The sequence below is a fragment of the Plectropomus leopardus genome, chromosome 11 (assembly GCF_026936395.1).
Source record: "Plectropomus leopardus strain MGB_pleo_1.0 chromosome 11, ASM2693639v1, whole genome shotgun sequence".
Taxonomy (NCBI): domain Eukaryota; kingdom Metazoa; phylum Chordata; class Actinopteri; order Perciformes; family Serranidae; genus Plectropomus; species Plectropomus leopardus.
Window position 1 is genome coordinate 23,257,479 of NC_142186.1, and position 17,787 is coordinate 23,275,265.

The window sequence follows — 17,787 nt, forward strand, 5'->3', positions numbered from 1 at the left end:
AAATATACACCAAGTGGTTTTATTTTGTTGTTTACGTTGTGGCACGTGTGTTGGATATATGAGGGAGAAATTTTCAAAGGAGACAAGGCACCGGAGTGACAGAAAAATAAAAGTCAGGGCTTTAAAAGAAAAAAGTAATGAGGAGAAACAGAGGGAGAGATGGGGAGAAATGAAGTGAAAAGTGTGTGATTTCTTCAGGGGTTTGCTGCAATGGTGTCTTCAATCCAGTAGAGGAACTCACACACCTTGACGTAGACTCCAGGGTAGTTAGGCACAGCACATCCCATACCCCATGACACCAGGCCGTGGACCTCTCCAGCACACACCAGAGGGCTGCCGGAGTCACCCTGACACACACAGAGGGAGTGAGTGTGAGCATAGGATTCATTCACACACACACAGAGCTGTGTTAGCCTCTGGAAGCTTTTACTTTAAAACTCACATTGCATGCATCTCTGCCTCCGTCCATGTATCCGGCACACACCATCCTGCGTGTGATCATGCCGGGATAGGCGCTCTCACAGGTCTGGTCGTCAATTATGGGAACATCCAAACACTGCAGACGGGTGGGCACGCTCGCTTTGACAGACAAAAGAGATATAGTCATAAAAACCTCTGAGACAGAACAATTATTTTACAGGAATATGTTGGCAATATTTGTTTTTAATTTTTGTTGCTGTTGTTTTTAAAAAAATCCCATGAAAAAAAGTTTATTTGCCGCCTAAAGCAAATACTATATATAAAAAATATCAACTGAATCTAAAATAAAAAAAATAAAAACTCAATATAATGCATAAAAAAAGATCACAAATATGTTAATTAAACAAAGGTAAATTATTTTTTTTGAAACAGCTGGACACCGTTTTCTTTTTGTGTGTTCGTTGTGCAAAAGCTGTTCAAAACAGAAGAATATAATGTATTTGTTGGGGACTATTTTCAGCCATGGATTAATACACATTTTGTGCCCTTGAGAGTTTTTACCAGAGCAGGATGATGTATGAGGGGTCAGCCACAGGGTGAACTGCAGTGCCAAAATTTATTGTAATAAAAGGAACACATTTCAATGATGTCTGATGTTTTTAGACAACAACGGAGGTCTATGACACAGAGGGAAAAGACTGCGTCACACTTCGGCTTCAGAGGCACTACTTTTGTTTGTATGATCATTTAAGTGCTTTTTTGAGCTTTTGATGAGATTTGATTAGAAAAATAAAGAATCCCACTAAATCCCACTAAAATTCATCCATTAAGGCTGCTATGTGTACTTCTATTTATTCCTATGTTCAACTTTTAACTAAGCGATCAACTTTGACACTATGATTGGGGGAAAAAAAACGATACAGCATAATATTGCATAATTTTGCGTGGCAATATTGAATCAATGCACAGGAATCAATAATCTGATTTTTCATTATTTAAATTATTAATATTACATATATAAATAAGAACGACAGGGGCCAACTAGATAATAACAAGGTTCCCTAAGTAATTTATGTCGTTTCATGTTTTCTTTGTCTTCGAATTTGGTTATTGTAAAACTGGTCTTAAATTTCATTCATAATGGCCTTAAAAAAGTATTAAAAAGTCTTAAATCTAACTTGCTTTAACCTGTAGGAACCGCTGAATAAAATCAATTGCCTTTTCAGTCCACTTGATCAAATTTGCTGCAATAAAAAAAGACTGATTTGAGATGAACAAACTGAAATCTTATGATGATGTTGACTAAAGTTTTCCTTTGGGAACATAATTATTAGTTGAAAAAAAGTTAATATATCAGTGTTTTGCAGCACATGTTATTGCAATACTCAGCATATTGATACACATTAAAAATTGCAATACTGTATCGTGACTTAAGCATCGTGAAAATATTGCATCATGGGGCCTCTGGTGATTCCCACTCCTATTTAACCACCCCCACACCCCACCCCACCCCCACCCCAGGTTGGACATGAGGGCAGAGCTGGTTTCAAAGCAATATACTGAGTCACCAATTTGATCTGAATTGTCCCATTTTTCAAGGACCTAAAAATTTTGCAATTACAGTAATTAAAAAGAAGCTAAAATCACATTATACACTAAAGATTATACACATAATGACATTAGGCATGATGTTAAGATGTACAAGTAAAAACATTTAAATCAACCCACCTTCACTATCGACAGAAGTCCTACCCCAGCCAGACACAGTGCACTGGAGACCCCCCATTGGGCACCATGTGGGCAGAGGGATGGGTGCGACTGCGTTGGTCACCTCCACTGGGTGGAAGAGCTGGATCAGCATGATGTCATAATCCAGAGTCTGGTAGTCATAACTGCACTCAGAGAAATATAAAATAAGCTCTTCTCTGCACTGAATGAACAAATATGATGAGAATGAAATCATGCAAAGGGCAGAAGATTCTCAAGGCAGTATTTTCTCATTTTTTCACTCACCTGGGGTGCCAGATGATGTTTTGGGTCTTCATAAGCTTCTCTGTCCCCTCAAACACTCGCACATCGTGTTCTCCCAGCACAATCTGCATGGCAGTGGGACTGAGAGAAAAATGTGGAAGAATAAAAAGCATTCAGTAGTTTATAACTTATCAATATCATTCAATGTCAGTCTCCATTTTCTTTATTTTGCAGAAAAACTGACACTACTTTTAGAGCATGTCTTCCACATATGGTGCTAAATTGAAAAGCATAAGTCTCACACCCTCATGCTTTACATAAAAAAATCTTAATAGAAAAAAATGCAAAATATCAAACAAGAAAAAAGACAGAGAAATAACTGAAAACATTTAAAAGCAGTCTTTTCTCCATCAGTGCATACTTACCTGTACCAACAGTGGGCAACAGAGAGCACCCACTGCCTATTGATGAGCACCCCACCACAGAAGTGGTAACCGTAGTTGAGGGAGGCCATGTATGGACGAGAGTGAGGCTCACACTCATGCCCGCCAATGATCCTGCCATCCTCACGGGGAACTGCCGCTGTAAAACACACACACACACACACACACACACAAATAAAGAGGTCAAAAGAAAGAGTATGATGTGTGTTTCAAAGTTATCTCCAGTACACCTATGTGTGTCTGAGTGTGTATTCTTGTGAATGTATTTCTGTCTTTACCAGCAGCTCCGATCATCAGCAGCAAAGCCAGCAGTGTCATGGTGTCAAGAGAATGACCAGAAGACACCTAGACACACCCTATCTCATATTTATATCCCAGCAGCCCCCCATGTGCCTTGGCCTGTCTGCCCTCGTCCCTTCCATCTTTCCGTTGACTCCGCCTGTGACCTCACAATGTTGGCACCAAGTGTCAACACAAATATTTTCTCTTATCACTCTCCTATTTTCATGTTTGCCATCTTCTGCCCCAACGTGGCATAACCCCTGTGGTTATGTCATCTGTGCACCTCATTTACAAATGTGGACCAAGGTCTCCAAACATTTAACACCTGTTTATGGTTCTCTCATGGGTCACTCATTGTTGGCAAGCTGCGTCAAAGAAACAGTTAAAACAGTTGCTCACTTCTGGTCAATAAGAAATAAAAGGAAAAAAGAAGAAAATGACAGCAATTTTGAACCAAGACGTTAGCAGACGTTTTATGAATCATAGTTTAGTGAAAGGAAAAGATAAAAATACAGAAATAAGCTGTTTTATGGCTCTGCTTTTAGTTGCCCTTGAATACAAGCCAAGAGAGGTGAGAAAGAAATCATCTGTTGCCTCAGAAGCAGAAAACTACGTGCCGTTTGCTGTGTTGTTTTTGGACAGCAATCAGCCGCCTTTTAAGCTCTAATGAGTGCAGATGAAATTTTAATATTCTATTCCAATATGTACGACATCCTGTTCCAAAACATGATATAATCCCTTGCCCCCTTATAACCCCTTAGGATGCACCATCTCGTTTTCAAGTGGTTCCTTAATGACAATAATAAAATAAAACACAATTAGTCAAAACACACAAACACAAAAATAATAAGATCAGCGTTACCAAATGAAAAAAAAAAAAGACTTAATCAAATAAGACATAGAAAATCAGGAGATCATGCTCCAAACAGAACATGAAAACTGACCATTCATTCATAGATTATAGAAAAGTACAACAAATTCTGACTCCCAACTCCTCAAATACCAATGCTTGGCCAGTGACCCTACATGTTATGACACTCTGGCACGCCTTGAGCATCAGTTTTGGACACTCAGGGACAGTGTGTCACCTTATGCTCGTTAGATGCGTTGTTTCTTCTCGAAATAAACTTCATTTCCTTAAATGTTCACAGTCTGTTTAAAAATAAACTTAGAGCAAAGTTTAAAAAAATGGTTTCAGGTTTACTTCCTTCAGTTTAGCAACAAAAGCATGTGGTTAGGTTCAGAAAAAAGCATGTGTGTTTGTTACTAATGTTAGTATGTATTTTTATGATTATGCATTCGCCATAGTTAGTTCGAGACTCCATGTCTACCTCAAGGAAGACCTACTTATGCTTGACCATGGATACCTGAGCTGGACCAGTGCCAGTAAATTTAGCAACACAAATACATGCCTCATTCCTCAAAAGAAGTCTAGTACCTGACATGTTAGTAATTGATAGCTACCATCTACGTCACAGCATTGTGTAAATACTATAGCCTTTCTATGTGATCGGTGTCAGCCAGCTTTCTATGTTCTGTGTCAGTTAGTCTGCGTTTAGTCTTGTCTCTGTCTGGGCTGACCCGAGCGCTCGTTTTTGTTGTTCTTGTCCTCATTTGTAGTCTTCGTTTTAGTTTGTCATTGTACTCATCTTCATTTATGTTTTACTCGTTTATTGTACTCATGTTCATTGTAATAGTAATTTTAATTGCATACTCATACTTTTACTCATATTAAACTTGTGCTGATTGAAGCTTCAACAGGTGTCTCTATCCTTCAGAAGTCATCACAGAAAACTCTACTATCGACTAACCACTGTTAGCGTCATGTGAAGTGCGTCACATGCAAAGCGCGGTATGCCACACATTTCAGCAAACTATGTTATTATTAAAATAATTTGACACTTTCACACAGGAAAAAGTCTCCCAGGTGAAAGTCCTGAGTTCGTTTAACCTGCCAAACCTAGGCAGACTTTCCCGCTTTTTACACCACAGCAGTTGCTTGGAGCGTCAGAAAATACTGCCACTTAGTGTGTCTCATACCGCAGCTAAAGGGCGCCTTGGGGCGTTAATATCTGATGCAAAGTGTCAGTATTTGAGAAGCTAGGTTTTAGGCCAGCATTGGTATTAAGTAATACGGTTGTAAAACATAATTATAGAAGCTTTATTATGGACATTTACAACTGATGCTATGAGAAGAATACAGCGAATTTTGGAGGGGAAAGATGATATGGATGGAATATTTACACATATGGATTATTTCAATCAGATGGAGCTTTAAACATAGTGGTTTTCTTACCAATCAACTTAGAGACTGCAGGAACAGGAGAAAAAAAACCTGTATAGAGTGTCTCAGTTGATTAGAGGGGAGAGATACCATAAACGGTTTTAAGTAGTGAGAGTAATTGAAATGTATACATTTAAAAACTATATGCAGTATGCTTGGTTACAAAAACTCATTGTGGTGACTGTTGAAAAGGGAGTTACACACCCTTAAAAGAACAGGGACATTTATTGAGGTACATAAAATGATGTGTCAAAAAGAGTACGGAAAACACTCTCCAAGGCCAAAAGACGCCGCTCACTTATTAACTGAAAGGATGGACGTGGCACATAAGAAGATAAGGTTATTTTTCAGGACAGGGAGCGGGGGCGGGAGGAGTGGGCACAGATTCAGCTGTGGGTAGGTGGAGGTGTGGAGGAGGAGGAGGACACTTGGAAGGACACAGAGGAGTTATGGTATAAATGCAGTGAGTGACAGATCATTGACGTCCAGTCTGGTCATAGGAAGGCTTGAGTCAGCCACAAGATGATTGGCCTGATAGTTGTCACTCTCCTGGGTTCTGCAGGTAAACATCTGCAGTAACAGTTGGATAAAAAAGAAGTGTAACTATGACCTGGATGAAGTATTTTAAATTTCTCTCACACCACAGCTGCAGCACCTACGGATGACAGGATCGTGGGTGGCTACGAGTGCGCACATCACTCTCAACCCTGGCAGGTGTCTCTGAATGTCGGCTACCACTTTTGCGGTGGCTCCCTCATCAACAACCAGTGGATCATCTCTGCTGCTCACTGCTGGCAGAAGTTTGTATTACATTAATGCATTCAAATGCTTCTGTATGAGCTTAAAGAGAATTCTGATCATTTTATTTTTTGTCTCAGTCCCTATCAAATGATGGTCGTCTTAGGTGACCATCACATCTGGAACAACGAGGGCTCTGAGCAGTACATGGCAGTGGATGCCATCTACTGGCACCAGAGCTACGACTACCAGACCATGGACTATGACATCATGCTGATGAAGATGGCGCACCCCGTCATCATAAATCAGTACGTCATGCCCGTCGCCCTGCCCGCAGCCTGCGCCGAACCCGGCGTCATGTGCACGGTGTCCGGATGGGGGAACATCTACACTGATCAAGGTGAGCAAGCACCTGATCCTCACATTAAAAGTCATCAAAATGTTTTCCTGATAGCAGAATTAGTATACCGTAGTTATGATGCTGTTGAAGAAACAAAACCTGACATATAATTACACTCACAGCCTTCCATGCTTTTATCATGTTTAAAAAAAAAAACACCTCACCTGAAGCAGCAACGACTTCAGCTGCTATCATAAAAATGATCACATTTTTTATGAAATAAAAAATTATTCAGACAAGAAGAAGCATTATTGCACACATCTGATGTCATATAATTGAAAGAGTGTTTCTATTGTTTTGACTGTTACTTAGTAACAACTAATTCATCACAAGATAAGATGCAAAAGCAATACGTAGCTAACCACCTAGGGCGAAAGTCTGTCTGTCTAAAAATATATGTTTGCAAGTGAGAATATAACATATATACTTTAGTAAAAATGATAAGTGCAAGATACAAATACACAGGATTTTGGCAGTCTATCCTTTGAAAGGAAGCTTGAAAATTAGCTTCAATACATAATCTGACTAATTGACCATTTGTCAATTAGTTTTACAGCTAGTTAATTTTCTTTTTTTTATGAAGCTGGTTGAAGATTCTTTAATATGTACTTGACACCATACTGTCTGCATAATGGATATGATGCTAAGAGATGCTAAAGATCCAAAATGTAGCCTGACAGGTTTGTCGTGCCTAGTTGTGGTCACTAACTTCACAACTTAAAACCTTCCTTAGCTCCATAAAAGTTTCAGAGATAGCCACAGAGGTCTGCTATTGTTAAAAATATTGACCCTTTATCTTCCTGTCTTGCTCTCACCTGCAGTGTTCAACCCGTTTAACCTTCAGTGTGTGAGGGTCCCCATCCTGTCTTACAAGGAATGCGATGGTTCCTACCCCGGCATGATCACGGACCGCATGGTGTGTGCTGGATACCTGGAGGGAGGCAAGGATGCTTGTCAGGTATTTCCACACAATTACACATCACATAAAATAAAGCTTGGCGGTCTGTGACCAGAAAATGTTTAATGGGATAACACGATGAAAGTATTAAACTCCTCTCTTCCCTGCTCAGGGTGACTCTGGCGGTCCTCTGGTGTGTAATGGGGAGCTGCAGGGGATTGTCTCTTGGGGCTACGGCTGCGCTCAGCCCAACTACCCGGGCGTTTATACCAAAGTCTGCTCTCTGATGCCCTGGATCAACGATATTCTCTCCAGATACTCCTAGGCTGTGATCTCCCATCACAGAGCGGTGTGAGAGAGGAGGAACCAGAAGGGAGATTGAAATTGAAGGAGACAGAGACAGGAGGCGGTGGTGGGTAGTGTCAGACAGAGAGGCAGCAGGAGAGCGACTGAGAGATAGAGGCACACAAGGAGAAACAGAGGGAGAGGAAGAGAAAAAGAGATGTTAGATGTGTTTAGTCAGGGCGCAATCAATAAAATCTACTATTTTGTGATGCATCAGTGTGTTTATTATTGTTGACAATATTGTAGTGCTGCATCTGCTCCCGGTGCAGATGCTCTCGGGAAAATATGAATCTGTTTTCTGAATACTTTATTTTAATTCAGGGGTGACATTTCCGCAAAATAAATAGAGACCACAGTCGAGCAATAACAGCTAATGTCAGTAGACTGCAAAAAATTGCATCAGCTTGTGAGCAAATACGACATATTGTGTGTGTGTGTGTGTGTGTGTTTGTGAGTGAATGAGCTTTCTCTTTGACCTGCATCACAATCACTCCATAAAATTTCCTTAAAAATAAGATGCACAAACTGTGGCTTTTATCTTTAGTTCATGTGTGCATAATACACAAGAAAAAACATACAATAACAAAAGAAAATGTTCTATGCAAGTTAATAGTATTGGTGATCGGGATAAAAAATCTGCATGAATAGTTTTAACAGAGGTTTTGTCAGCCTTTTAGGTTTTTCTGATGAAGCACATGAATATGGCCCTCACTCTGATTTTCTGTCTCCTGAGTGCAGAATGCTTTATACACCTGGAAAGGAAGGGCGCAGATGTTGCAATACCCCATTTATCACTGTCAGTATGCGACAAGAATCTGAGACAGAGTCAGACATAGAAATGTGTCCAATGAGGTTCCACTCAGAACCGAGATTCTGGGCTTGAGTCTCTTCTGCAAAAATCTGGTAGCAGAGAAACTCAAAGAAAAGAACAGTTTGTTTCCTCAGCAGGAGGCCTCACTTCTAATCTATATATAAAGTGCTGTGGCGTACAAGTCATGTAGTGGAGGATGACTCACAGTCTTTTTCCCAGCACAACGCTTTTCTGACAATATCTCCTTTTATACTGACAAAGCCTAAACTGATGACGAACATGTCGTAAGGGCAGCGTTGGGGAGTAGTGTTACATCAGTACTGTTAAGAAATAGTACATTTTGCACCACCTCACTGGTAGTTTACATTTAAATTTGCATAGTGATTAAAGTAGTTACATTTTTGCCATTTTTTTGTAAAGTTAACCACAAAAGCATACAGCATACAGTTTTGGGCCAGGAAAGGAACTATTTGTTCATTATTATTATTATTAGTAGTAGTAGTAGTAATAGTAGTAATATTGAGTGTCATTACAATTATCATTAATATATATTGTTTTACCACTGCTTCTCTACTTTAATTTTGAACAGTCCAACAACCTTTTTCTTTCACCCTGACTGCTACAGTCGAGGAAGTGCATTCTTCCGGCAGTATTCATAATGCTAAACTTGAATATTGCTGCTGTCGTGTGCAAACCTCCCCTCTCCAAAACTGCTATTTTTCAATAATTAGAAAAAACACTTTTTTTCAAAGGATTCAGTGGAAACAGGTTTAGTCACAAGTTTTCTAAATATATTTCACTGGTTGAGAAATGGTAAAACCCACTGATGGACGTAGAGGAGGACCAAAATAATCAATTTATGAAAAAAATAAATAAAAATGTGGAGATACGAGGTTTTGCGCCTGACAACAATAATATATTAGGTGACAATTATTCTCAGGTATTGATTATTGCTATTCATTAACAAATGTTCACAGAAGTCGTTGCATGCTATTTTAGAAGTCACCTGGCTAACTGAGTCATCCTGCCCAGTATGATACCCCCATCTGGACTCTTTCTAGAAGGAAAGTGATGGAAACTGTCTTCAAAACCAAAGCTCACATCCTCGCACTCTCCCATGAATAGTGGGTTATTTTATTTTTGGGATTTTGGATTTATCTCGAGACATTGGCTGTTTTTTGTTGACATGTACCCCTTTTGTATTGTAATTTACTCAGGGCTCCTACAGCAAAAGGCAAGTTAGATTAAGACATTTTTTAATGCCACTAAGAATAATTTTATAGTAATCAAATTGAAGAAAATAAAAACAAGAACCAAAATCATTCATGGGTTATGAACAATTTTGCCCAAATGTTTAAAAACGTCACTTTTTTGTCTTGTGGAGGAGATGAGGGTGAAACAAAGCTACCAGAAAAACCTGCCGTTCATTAGTGAGTTTTCTTGGCAAATTTGTGTTTCTCACTCTGCATGTGGGACACTACCTGTATTCCCATCACACTGAGTTTGAAACAGTTTTTACCTTTATCACAACGAGCCTCACGCGATGCCTTGTACAGATTCAGCCATGCTTACAAATCTTGGTTTAATTGCCAACTTTGGCTGAATTCGCACTTTCCCATGTCGTCCGGAGAACAGTCACAGCTAACGGCAGACAGTGGATCCTCCACCATCCCGATCTGTGTGATGTTAATGTGAAAAGCATATGATAAATTATTTTTTTTAAAACAGGTGTTACCAATTGTTTTAACATTAAAAGTAGCTTTATTAAACCAAACTTGATTTCTCCCCTGAGGGGAACTTTGCTGTTGTAAAACTTCTTTCAGTGTGAAGTAACTGGTAGCTTGTAAAGCTATGCTTTCCATGTTATATCCCCAACAGTGTATAAAGCTAAGTCACTCTCATTTAAAAAATTTTCTCATTTGTATACAGATAAATGTATCATCATGGTTCAGTCCAAGCAGAGCATTAAAATCAAGGACCTTTTTTATAGAACTATCCAGTATGAAATGAAGTGACTGTTTTTTAGTTTTGCTCAGGGATTCATTTTGTGATGTTTCTTAAAAATGGTGCTTTAAAATACTTAATGAGAAGGGAATACAAGTTTGTTAAAGAAAAATAAATTAAAAAAAGGTGGGGCACCCACTAGCTCACCTGATGGAGCAGACATCTCATGTACAGAGAAAGTGTCCTTGTATCAGCAGCAAACAATTAACTAAAACATTTAAGCTTTTGAAGTCATTTAAGGCTTGAAGAAAAAAATGGAACTGATGCAACACAAGCTTGAAGTCACATATTTTGATTGTTCAAAAAAAAAGGAAAATCAAAAACCATCTTAAACTGACAAATTAGGGACAACTTTATAATGTTCAAAAACACAACATTTACTTTTGCTCTTTAAGAGGAAAAGAAATGTCATGCTTACCATAACTGTCATGTGTTCCTGTCCTTGAAAGGCTGGTTGCTCTCAGTTGTGATGGAAGTGATGGCTCGTGTCTTGAAATCACGTGATGTACAGTTACACAGAAATATCTCCCATCTGCTCTTCACAGACAGCTGAATGTGGATTAGCCCTCTTCACCATCATCATCACACTGAAACAACATACAGAAAGAAAAGAGGTGATGAAATTGAACATGACAGTTAGACAGATTAGCTAATGAATGACTAAAGCTAAAATTTAAAGTCCCTAATACATATCCATTTATGATTAATTTATTCACGCTTAAAATGCTGGGAAATGAAGTTGAATTATTAACAGGCAACAACCAGAGCAGACATCTCTCCTCTAATGAGTTAGGAGTTTTCTAATGTATAATGCAGAAGTACCTGCAGTCCATTCATAAACGAGCTGTGAAGTTTTGAGTTTTAGCTGGACCCAAAGAAGCCGAAAGCCGGAGTCGAAGCAGTTTAAACATTTTATTAAGCACACAAACGAAGCCATGAGGCGGAGCGGACACAAACAGTGGGGAGGGGAAGCAGGGAGTTTGAGTCCGAGGATGAGCCAGCAGGGACAGGTGGAGGTGATGAATGGAGATGACGCTGGGAGGAACGGCAGGGAGCACACAGGGAGCGACCTGCAGAAGCAATGATGAGTCCGAGGGGAAAAGAGTCACAATAGGCAAAAAAAACGCCGAGCAAAAACACGAGGAACCGCTGAGCGCTGTGGCCGCTGATTACCACCAGAGAGCGGAACAGGTGTGCTCAGCGGGAAGAAGGTGGCCACGCCTCCACACACGCACGCACGCGCACATACGCACACGCACACACACACACACAGAGCAGGGGACAAGGGGCGGGGAAAACAAAGCATACAGGAACAAACACAGGCAACAGCAAAGAACTACAAAACGTCACGGCCAGGGCCATGACATGAGCTGCATTATAAATCCATTAAAATCACAGAAGGTTAAATCTTTTTAAATTAGAGTTGAAATGTTAATGTGGAAGAGACATCAACAATAAAGTGGATGTAATGCTTTACCGCAAAAGATGATTTCATATTAGGCAACCCATTAGATAGTAAACTTACATTTTAGGAGGAATTGATTGCATTTGATTGCAATCTGCAACCTCACCACTAGATGCTACTAAATCCTACACATTAGACTTTAAGGCCAGTTTTGTTGGACTGTTATTTCTACAGTCTGCTACAATATAAAATAACTTCATTTATATAGCAACTTTAACAACAGAGTTTACAAAGTGTGTTGACAAACAAGGAAAAGCAGAGGCAATAAAACCATAAGAGTAATTCTGACCACCTACTTTTTCATTACTAGCATTTACCTGTACTTTTACTTTCAATACTTTAAGTAGTACATTTAATGGCAAAATGACTTTGTTACTTAATTATAGAAAATACCAGATACTTTAAAAGACTTTTACCCAAGTAATATTTTAATAGGTGACTTTAACTTCTATTAAAGTCATTTTTGGTAAGATATCTGTGCTTTTACTCAAGTATGGCTTTCGGGTATTCAAACACCATTGCACAATACACAGTGTAAGGAAAACTTTGAGCAACAAGTGAAGCTTAATGAATCCCATGTACATTTCTAACTATAGCAGCCACTGTTAGGAGCTTTATTTATCATGTGGTTTCAAACCTCATGTCATATTGTTCAGTGCTTTTGGGAAGACAGTCATAATAAAAAATTAAGAGCCACCTTTCTGAACTGTACTCTGCAATGTGGTTTTTGAGTATTTCTCATACCCCAAATGATTTGCTTTAAAGTGTTTTATTTGTCACAATGTTCAGCACAAAAGATGGAACATAAACAGCAAAAGATGTTGAGCTGCTTCACTGAACTTGTTCGTTTCGAATCACTTAGTACTTGGCCATGGTGGTCTTGAGCCACTCGGTGAAGATGCAGACCTGAAAATGAAAAACACCAAAGTTAGAGCAGTGAATAAACCAGACACAGCATGTTAATTAAATTTTCATCTTTGAGAGTTACCTTGGTGTAAACGCCGGGGTAGTCCTTCTCAGCACATCCAAAGCCCCAGGACACAACACCCTGCAGCTCATTGTTACACACAACGGGGCCACCGGAGTCACCCTGGGAGCAGACAGTGTGGAGTGTGAAATGACTTTGAAAAGTTTGATAAAAGCCAACAAGCCATGCCGGCCAAGCCATTTCATACAGTTATTGCTGTATTCCTGCGTGAACACTGAATTACATACCTGGCAAGAGTCCTTGCCACCCTCCAGGAATCCAGCGCAGAACATGGAGTTGGTGATCATGCCTGGGTAGGCGTTTTCACAGTCAGTCTTAGACAGGATGGGGATGTTCAGGCACTGCAGCTTGTTCCTGTCAGCAGCTGGAGATCAAAACAGATGTGAAAACTAGAGCTGCACACTGCAGTAAAAACATACATATTGATAACACAACACAGAAGTTATTACTCACTGGAGCTCATGGTGTTGCCCCATCCGGAGACAAGGCACATGGTACCAGCGGGGGCACAGCTGGTGGGCAGAGCCACAGGCTGCACGTACTGGTTGAGGGTGGCGGGCTCGCTCAGCTTGATCAGCATGATGTCATTGTCGATGGTGTAGGAGCTGTAGTCGGGGTGGCGGATGACACGGGAGGAGCTGATGAACTGCTCGCTGCCCTCGGTGACCTTGATGTTGTGCTCTCCAAGACGCACCTCCACACGACTGGAAAACATTAAAAAACAAGTAATTTAGAGACAAAACACAAATATTATCATCGCATACTATCCCATTATCCTAAGGTTCACACTTATGCACTGCTGCACCTCTTTAAAATGTTTGTTTCTCTAGTTTCCATCTTCAAGTTTATTGTAATTAATATTATATTATCAAGGTAAGACCATCCGACCTATAACGCTGGGAAACATGAAGAATGTGCTTACGACTTGTAGCAGTGAGCAGCGGACACAACCCAGTCCTTGTTGACCAGGGAGCCACCACAGAAGTGGTAGCCGGAGTTCAGAGACACCTGATAGCGCTGGGAGTAGGGCGTGCACTCATACCCTCCGACGATCTTGTCGTCGTCCGTGGCAACTGAAAACACACGTCAGCAACAAGTTAGTTGTTTTCTTAAATTACTCTACACAAGCAAAAAACGTCAACAACACAGACATATCTTTGAATGCAGAATGTCCTTTTGTGTATTTTTAGTCAAACCCTCAAGTGTGCATTTTTAGTCAGAGTACTGTGAAGCTTCAAGATCAATCAGCTGCTCTCTAAACCCTCGCTTCAGGGAGACGCTGTTATTCTGGGTAAAATTCTGGGATAAAGGCCAACCGACTGTTAGCAGACAGGAAGGCAATCTGCTCTGTAAGAACTTCACACTCACAAGCAGCTCCGATGAGCAGAACGAAGACCAGAGACCTCATGGTTGCTGTGTGATCCTGTCGATGGGACGATGTCACTTGGAAACATGGTTTATATCCACATTTAGTAGAGCGGCCCTGCTCTCCAGCCCTCCTCATTGGTCAGCGAGGGGCCAATCTCTGTGGTGGGATGCTTGGGATTAGATTTCCAGAATTTAAAAAATCATTGAAAAGATGACAAGCAAGAATCCCTTTCCTGTCAACAATTTGGGAAATCAAAAAGGAGAGTAAGAATATGAATCGTTGAGGCTCCTGTATTATGTGCTCATTAATTTGTTACAAGTTAAAATAATTATCCTTTGATGAACAAAATCTGGACAGTGTGCAGCTGTTTATCATTACTTCATATGTTTTTTTATATTAGTGTGATAAAATAAATAGTTAATACATGTTTCTTAAAAATAAGAATTGTTTATGGGTATACCACTTAATTAAATAATTAAAAATATATATAAAACTCCAAGGAAAAACTAAAAATCAATGGGATAATTTAAAAAAGAGCACTGCATGACAGTAAAATGCCAGGGGTAAGGTACGATAAAACTCACTGGTTAAAAATAAAATTAAACTCCAACATTTAAAAGAAAAATTCTAGTAAAGACTTTCCGTAAAAATAAGTCTTCAAAAGTGATATAAAAAAAGATATTGATGTCAGCTCAATTCATTGTTTTTTTTTTTTTTTTAATATTAGGAGTGGCTTTATTTTTTATTTTTTTTTTCAACTTTATCTTGACTTACACGATGACAGAGGAATACTCCCTTAGAAAAACTCCTGGATAATATCTGAGACTAAGGACATTGTATTTATGAGCAGTTTTGAGGTGCAGGCATAGTGCTGAAATACAATAACAGTGTCTATACTTTTTATCACTCAATTACATTTCAGAGAAAAACTGTTTTTAATCCACTTCATTTATCTTTCAGCAGGAGTTGCTCAGCAGAATTACAGTTCAGATGCAAAGTAAATGACCCATCTCTATAATATGATTTATTGCCATAACGCAGTATATGGGGTTTGACTGAGAACCACTTTGTCCAACTCATCTTTATATGAAAACATCAATTATTAAACTGCAAGTCTGCAAGGGGAATATTTTTCACAATAACTAGTTCCTCTACATACTTTAAAGATCTGTATGCTGGGTTTTCACTGGATTATTTAGTATTGATACTTTTATTCTGGTAAAGGTCAAAATCCACCACCTGAAAGTTGCCTCATGTTTCTCTGTCCGATTGTGCAGGTACACAAGTCAGCTCTATATTTAGATACGAGCAAACAGAATCTCACATCTGCACGATTCTCAGCCTCTGTTACCTAAACTGGGGTGAGGCTGCTTTGTAAAACAAATAATAATCTTTGAAATAGTTTTTAAAAAGGCACTTTTCAATAAATTAGTAGCCTGAGTGTTGGAGGAAGTAGTCCTTCTCTTAAGTAACAGTAGCAATACCATGATTTAAAAAATACTGCATGTGTTTTTTAGTGTGGTTTTACTCAGCCATCATACATAATAAAATAAGTTTAAACAATACAAACAAAATGAAAAAGCTCTGGCAGAAATGCTCCTCTATAGGCCTGTCCTACATTTTTTATCAATTTAGGCTACCCTCCAAGAATAAAAATAATATATTCAAACCCTCAACACAGCTTTGTAAACCATTCATTTCAAAATCGAAAATTAATTTTTAAATCTATGTTTGCATCGTTCCATCGTTTCCCACTTTTTCGTACAATAAACTCCCAGATACCGCTCATATCGATTTTCTCTCCTGCTCTAAAAAACTTCTGTACAGAGTCTGGGGGTGACTTTGTTTTTGCTCTGAACATTATTTGCACTATTTTATAATATAGCAAATGATTACATTTTCATGGGAATTTGAAAACAGTGCACTAGTGTGATTATAACAACTATCCTTATTAATAAAATGTATGGCCTATTTTTGTGAGAAGACTGATGAATTAAACCTTACTTGAGTAACATATCAAAGTATAACCAAGAGAAAATGACTTGATGAAGAACTTGATGAAAGTCCAGAGGGACCAAAACATTAGTACGCCATAAACAATAAGTTGTGATGGTGAGCGAGAGCAGTGTGTTGGATCTTTTTTTTTTTCCACATTAATTCTTGAGTAAAAGTAGCAAAGTATTACCAGAAAAATGAACTTAAAGTATCAAAAGTAAAAAGGTACATTTCAGAGTAAGTATAGAATTAAAGAGCCCCATAAGTCCCAAACAGTGATACGCTTTTGTACACAAGTTGGTTATCTTGTTGGTCAAGTTACAGCTTTATCGTCCTTATTAGTACACTTTGGCCTCATATAACCCCCCAGCATAGCTTTACCCAACTTCAACCTGAACATGTACAATCAGCCATGTAACTGAAAACACCTGTGAGTACACATAGCAAAATATTTGCATTTGCGATGCAGTGGAATAGAGGCATAAAGTAGCATGGAAAGGTAAGGTAATTTATTTTTCAGAGAATCATGCACCAAAAGATACCCAGCCTGCACACTACAAACATTAATAACAAGTAGCAATTCATGGGATGAATGGAAAAAGTACATCAAGTACATAAGTATAAGTACATCAAAAAACATGTACATCAGCACTGTGCTTAAGTACAATATCTAAGTGAATATACATTTCTCCACTGGCAGAAAAGCTTTGCAACAAGAAACATCTTATAACGTTTGAATAAATAAATAAAAAATCAGCAGCAGGTAAAAATGTTAATACCATAGACTATTGTCATCAGTGTATTACAACATTTATAAATATTGAAAAAAAGATGAAAGGCAAAAAAATAAGAAACCAAAATGTGTTAACATTGAAAAATTATTTTTGAAACGCCTTATGATACAAATGTGCTTTGAAAATTGACTTAAAAGATTAGATAACTCTGCCAGCCTAGGATCCTCGGGCAAGTTGTTTCACAGAACAGAACTATTTAGAATAAAGTTAATTTGTTTTTTTTTTCTTTCAGTCCACATTGGGTATATAAAGCTTACCCAAGTGGGTAAAAAAACAAACAAATCCACTTCTAAATGGTATTGCAGTATGGGATTTGAATGTCTTAAAAGTAAGCTGGTAGTGTTTTGATAACATTGTTACAATGAATAGGGAAAGGGAAGAATTAAAATTAATACAAAGAATTAGGACTGACTACATGAGAATCACAAAACCTGCACAATCATGCAGTTAATTACACTGATGACTGTGTTAAAATTCAGTGCAGATCTGCTGTCGGTGAAGTTTGAGTCAACCTGAGGTACACTCGGCTGTTTAGAAGTTACAGTGGAGCAGCTGCAATTTCACATGATAAATATGCATG

At 38.8% G+C, this 17,787-nt stretch overlaps 3 protein-coding genes across 3 annotated transcripts; 1 reads left to right on the forward strand and 2 right to left on the reverse strand.

Moving 5' to 3' along the window:
• Positions 1 to 3: 3 nt before the first annotated feature.
• On the reverse strand, positions 4 to 3,233 carry LOC121945468 (trypsin-like). Its single transcript, XM_042489660.2, has 6 exons — positions 3,113 to 3,233; positions 2,817 to 2,973; positions 2,434 to 2,532; positions 2,149 to 2,312; positions 443 to 579; positions 4 to 347 (listed from the first exon to the last, which is right to left on the reverse strand). Exons 1-6 carry the CDS (start codon positions 3,150 to 3,152, stop codon positions 195 to 197), a joined length of 750 nt encoding a protein of 249 aa, XP_042345594.2. The 5' UTR covers positions 3,153 to 3,233; the 3' UTR covers positions 4 to 194.
• Positions 3,234 to 5,809: 2,576 nt separating this feature from the next.
• Positions 5,810 to 7,994, forward strand: LOC121945469 (trypsin-2-like). The gene is made up of 5 exons (XM_042489661.2): positions 5,810 to 5,962; positions 6,047 to 6,200; positions 6,279 to 6,538; positions 7,360 to 7,496; positions 7,609 to 7,994. The coding sequence occupies exons 1-5, from the start codon at positions 5,923 to 5,925 to the stop codon at positions 7,759 to 7,761; spliced, it is 744 nt and encodes a 247-aa protein (XP_042345595.1). The 5' UTR covers positions 5,810 to 5,922; the 3' UTR covers positions 7,762 to 7,994.
• A 4,820-nt stretch (positions 7,995 to 12,814) lies between these two features.
• LOC121945466 (trypsin-1-like) lies at positions 12,815 to 14,574 on the reverse strand. Its single transcript, XM_042489657.2, has 6 exons — positions 14,418 to 14,574; positions 13,972 to 14,122; positions 13,503 to 13,753; positions 13,277 to 13,413; positions 13,050 to 13,151; positions 12,815 to 12,967 (listed from the first exon to the last, which is right to left on the reverse strand). The coding sequence occupies exons 1-6, from the start codon at positions 14,551 to 14,553 to the stop codon at positions 12,920 to 12,922; spliced, it is 825 nt and encodes a 274-aa protein (XP_042345591.2). The 5' UTR covers positions 14,554 to 14,574; the 3' UTR covers positions 12,815 to 12,919.
• Between the last annotated feature and the right edge of the window lie 3,213 nt (positions 14,575 to 17,787).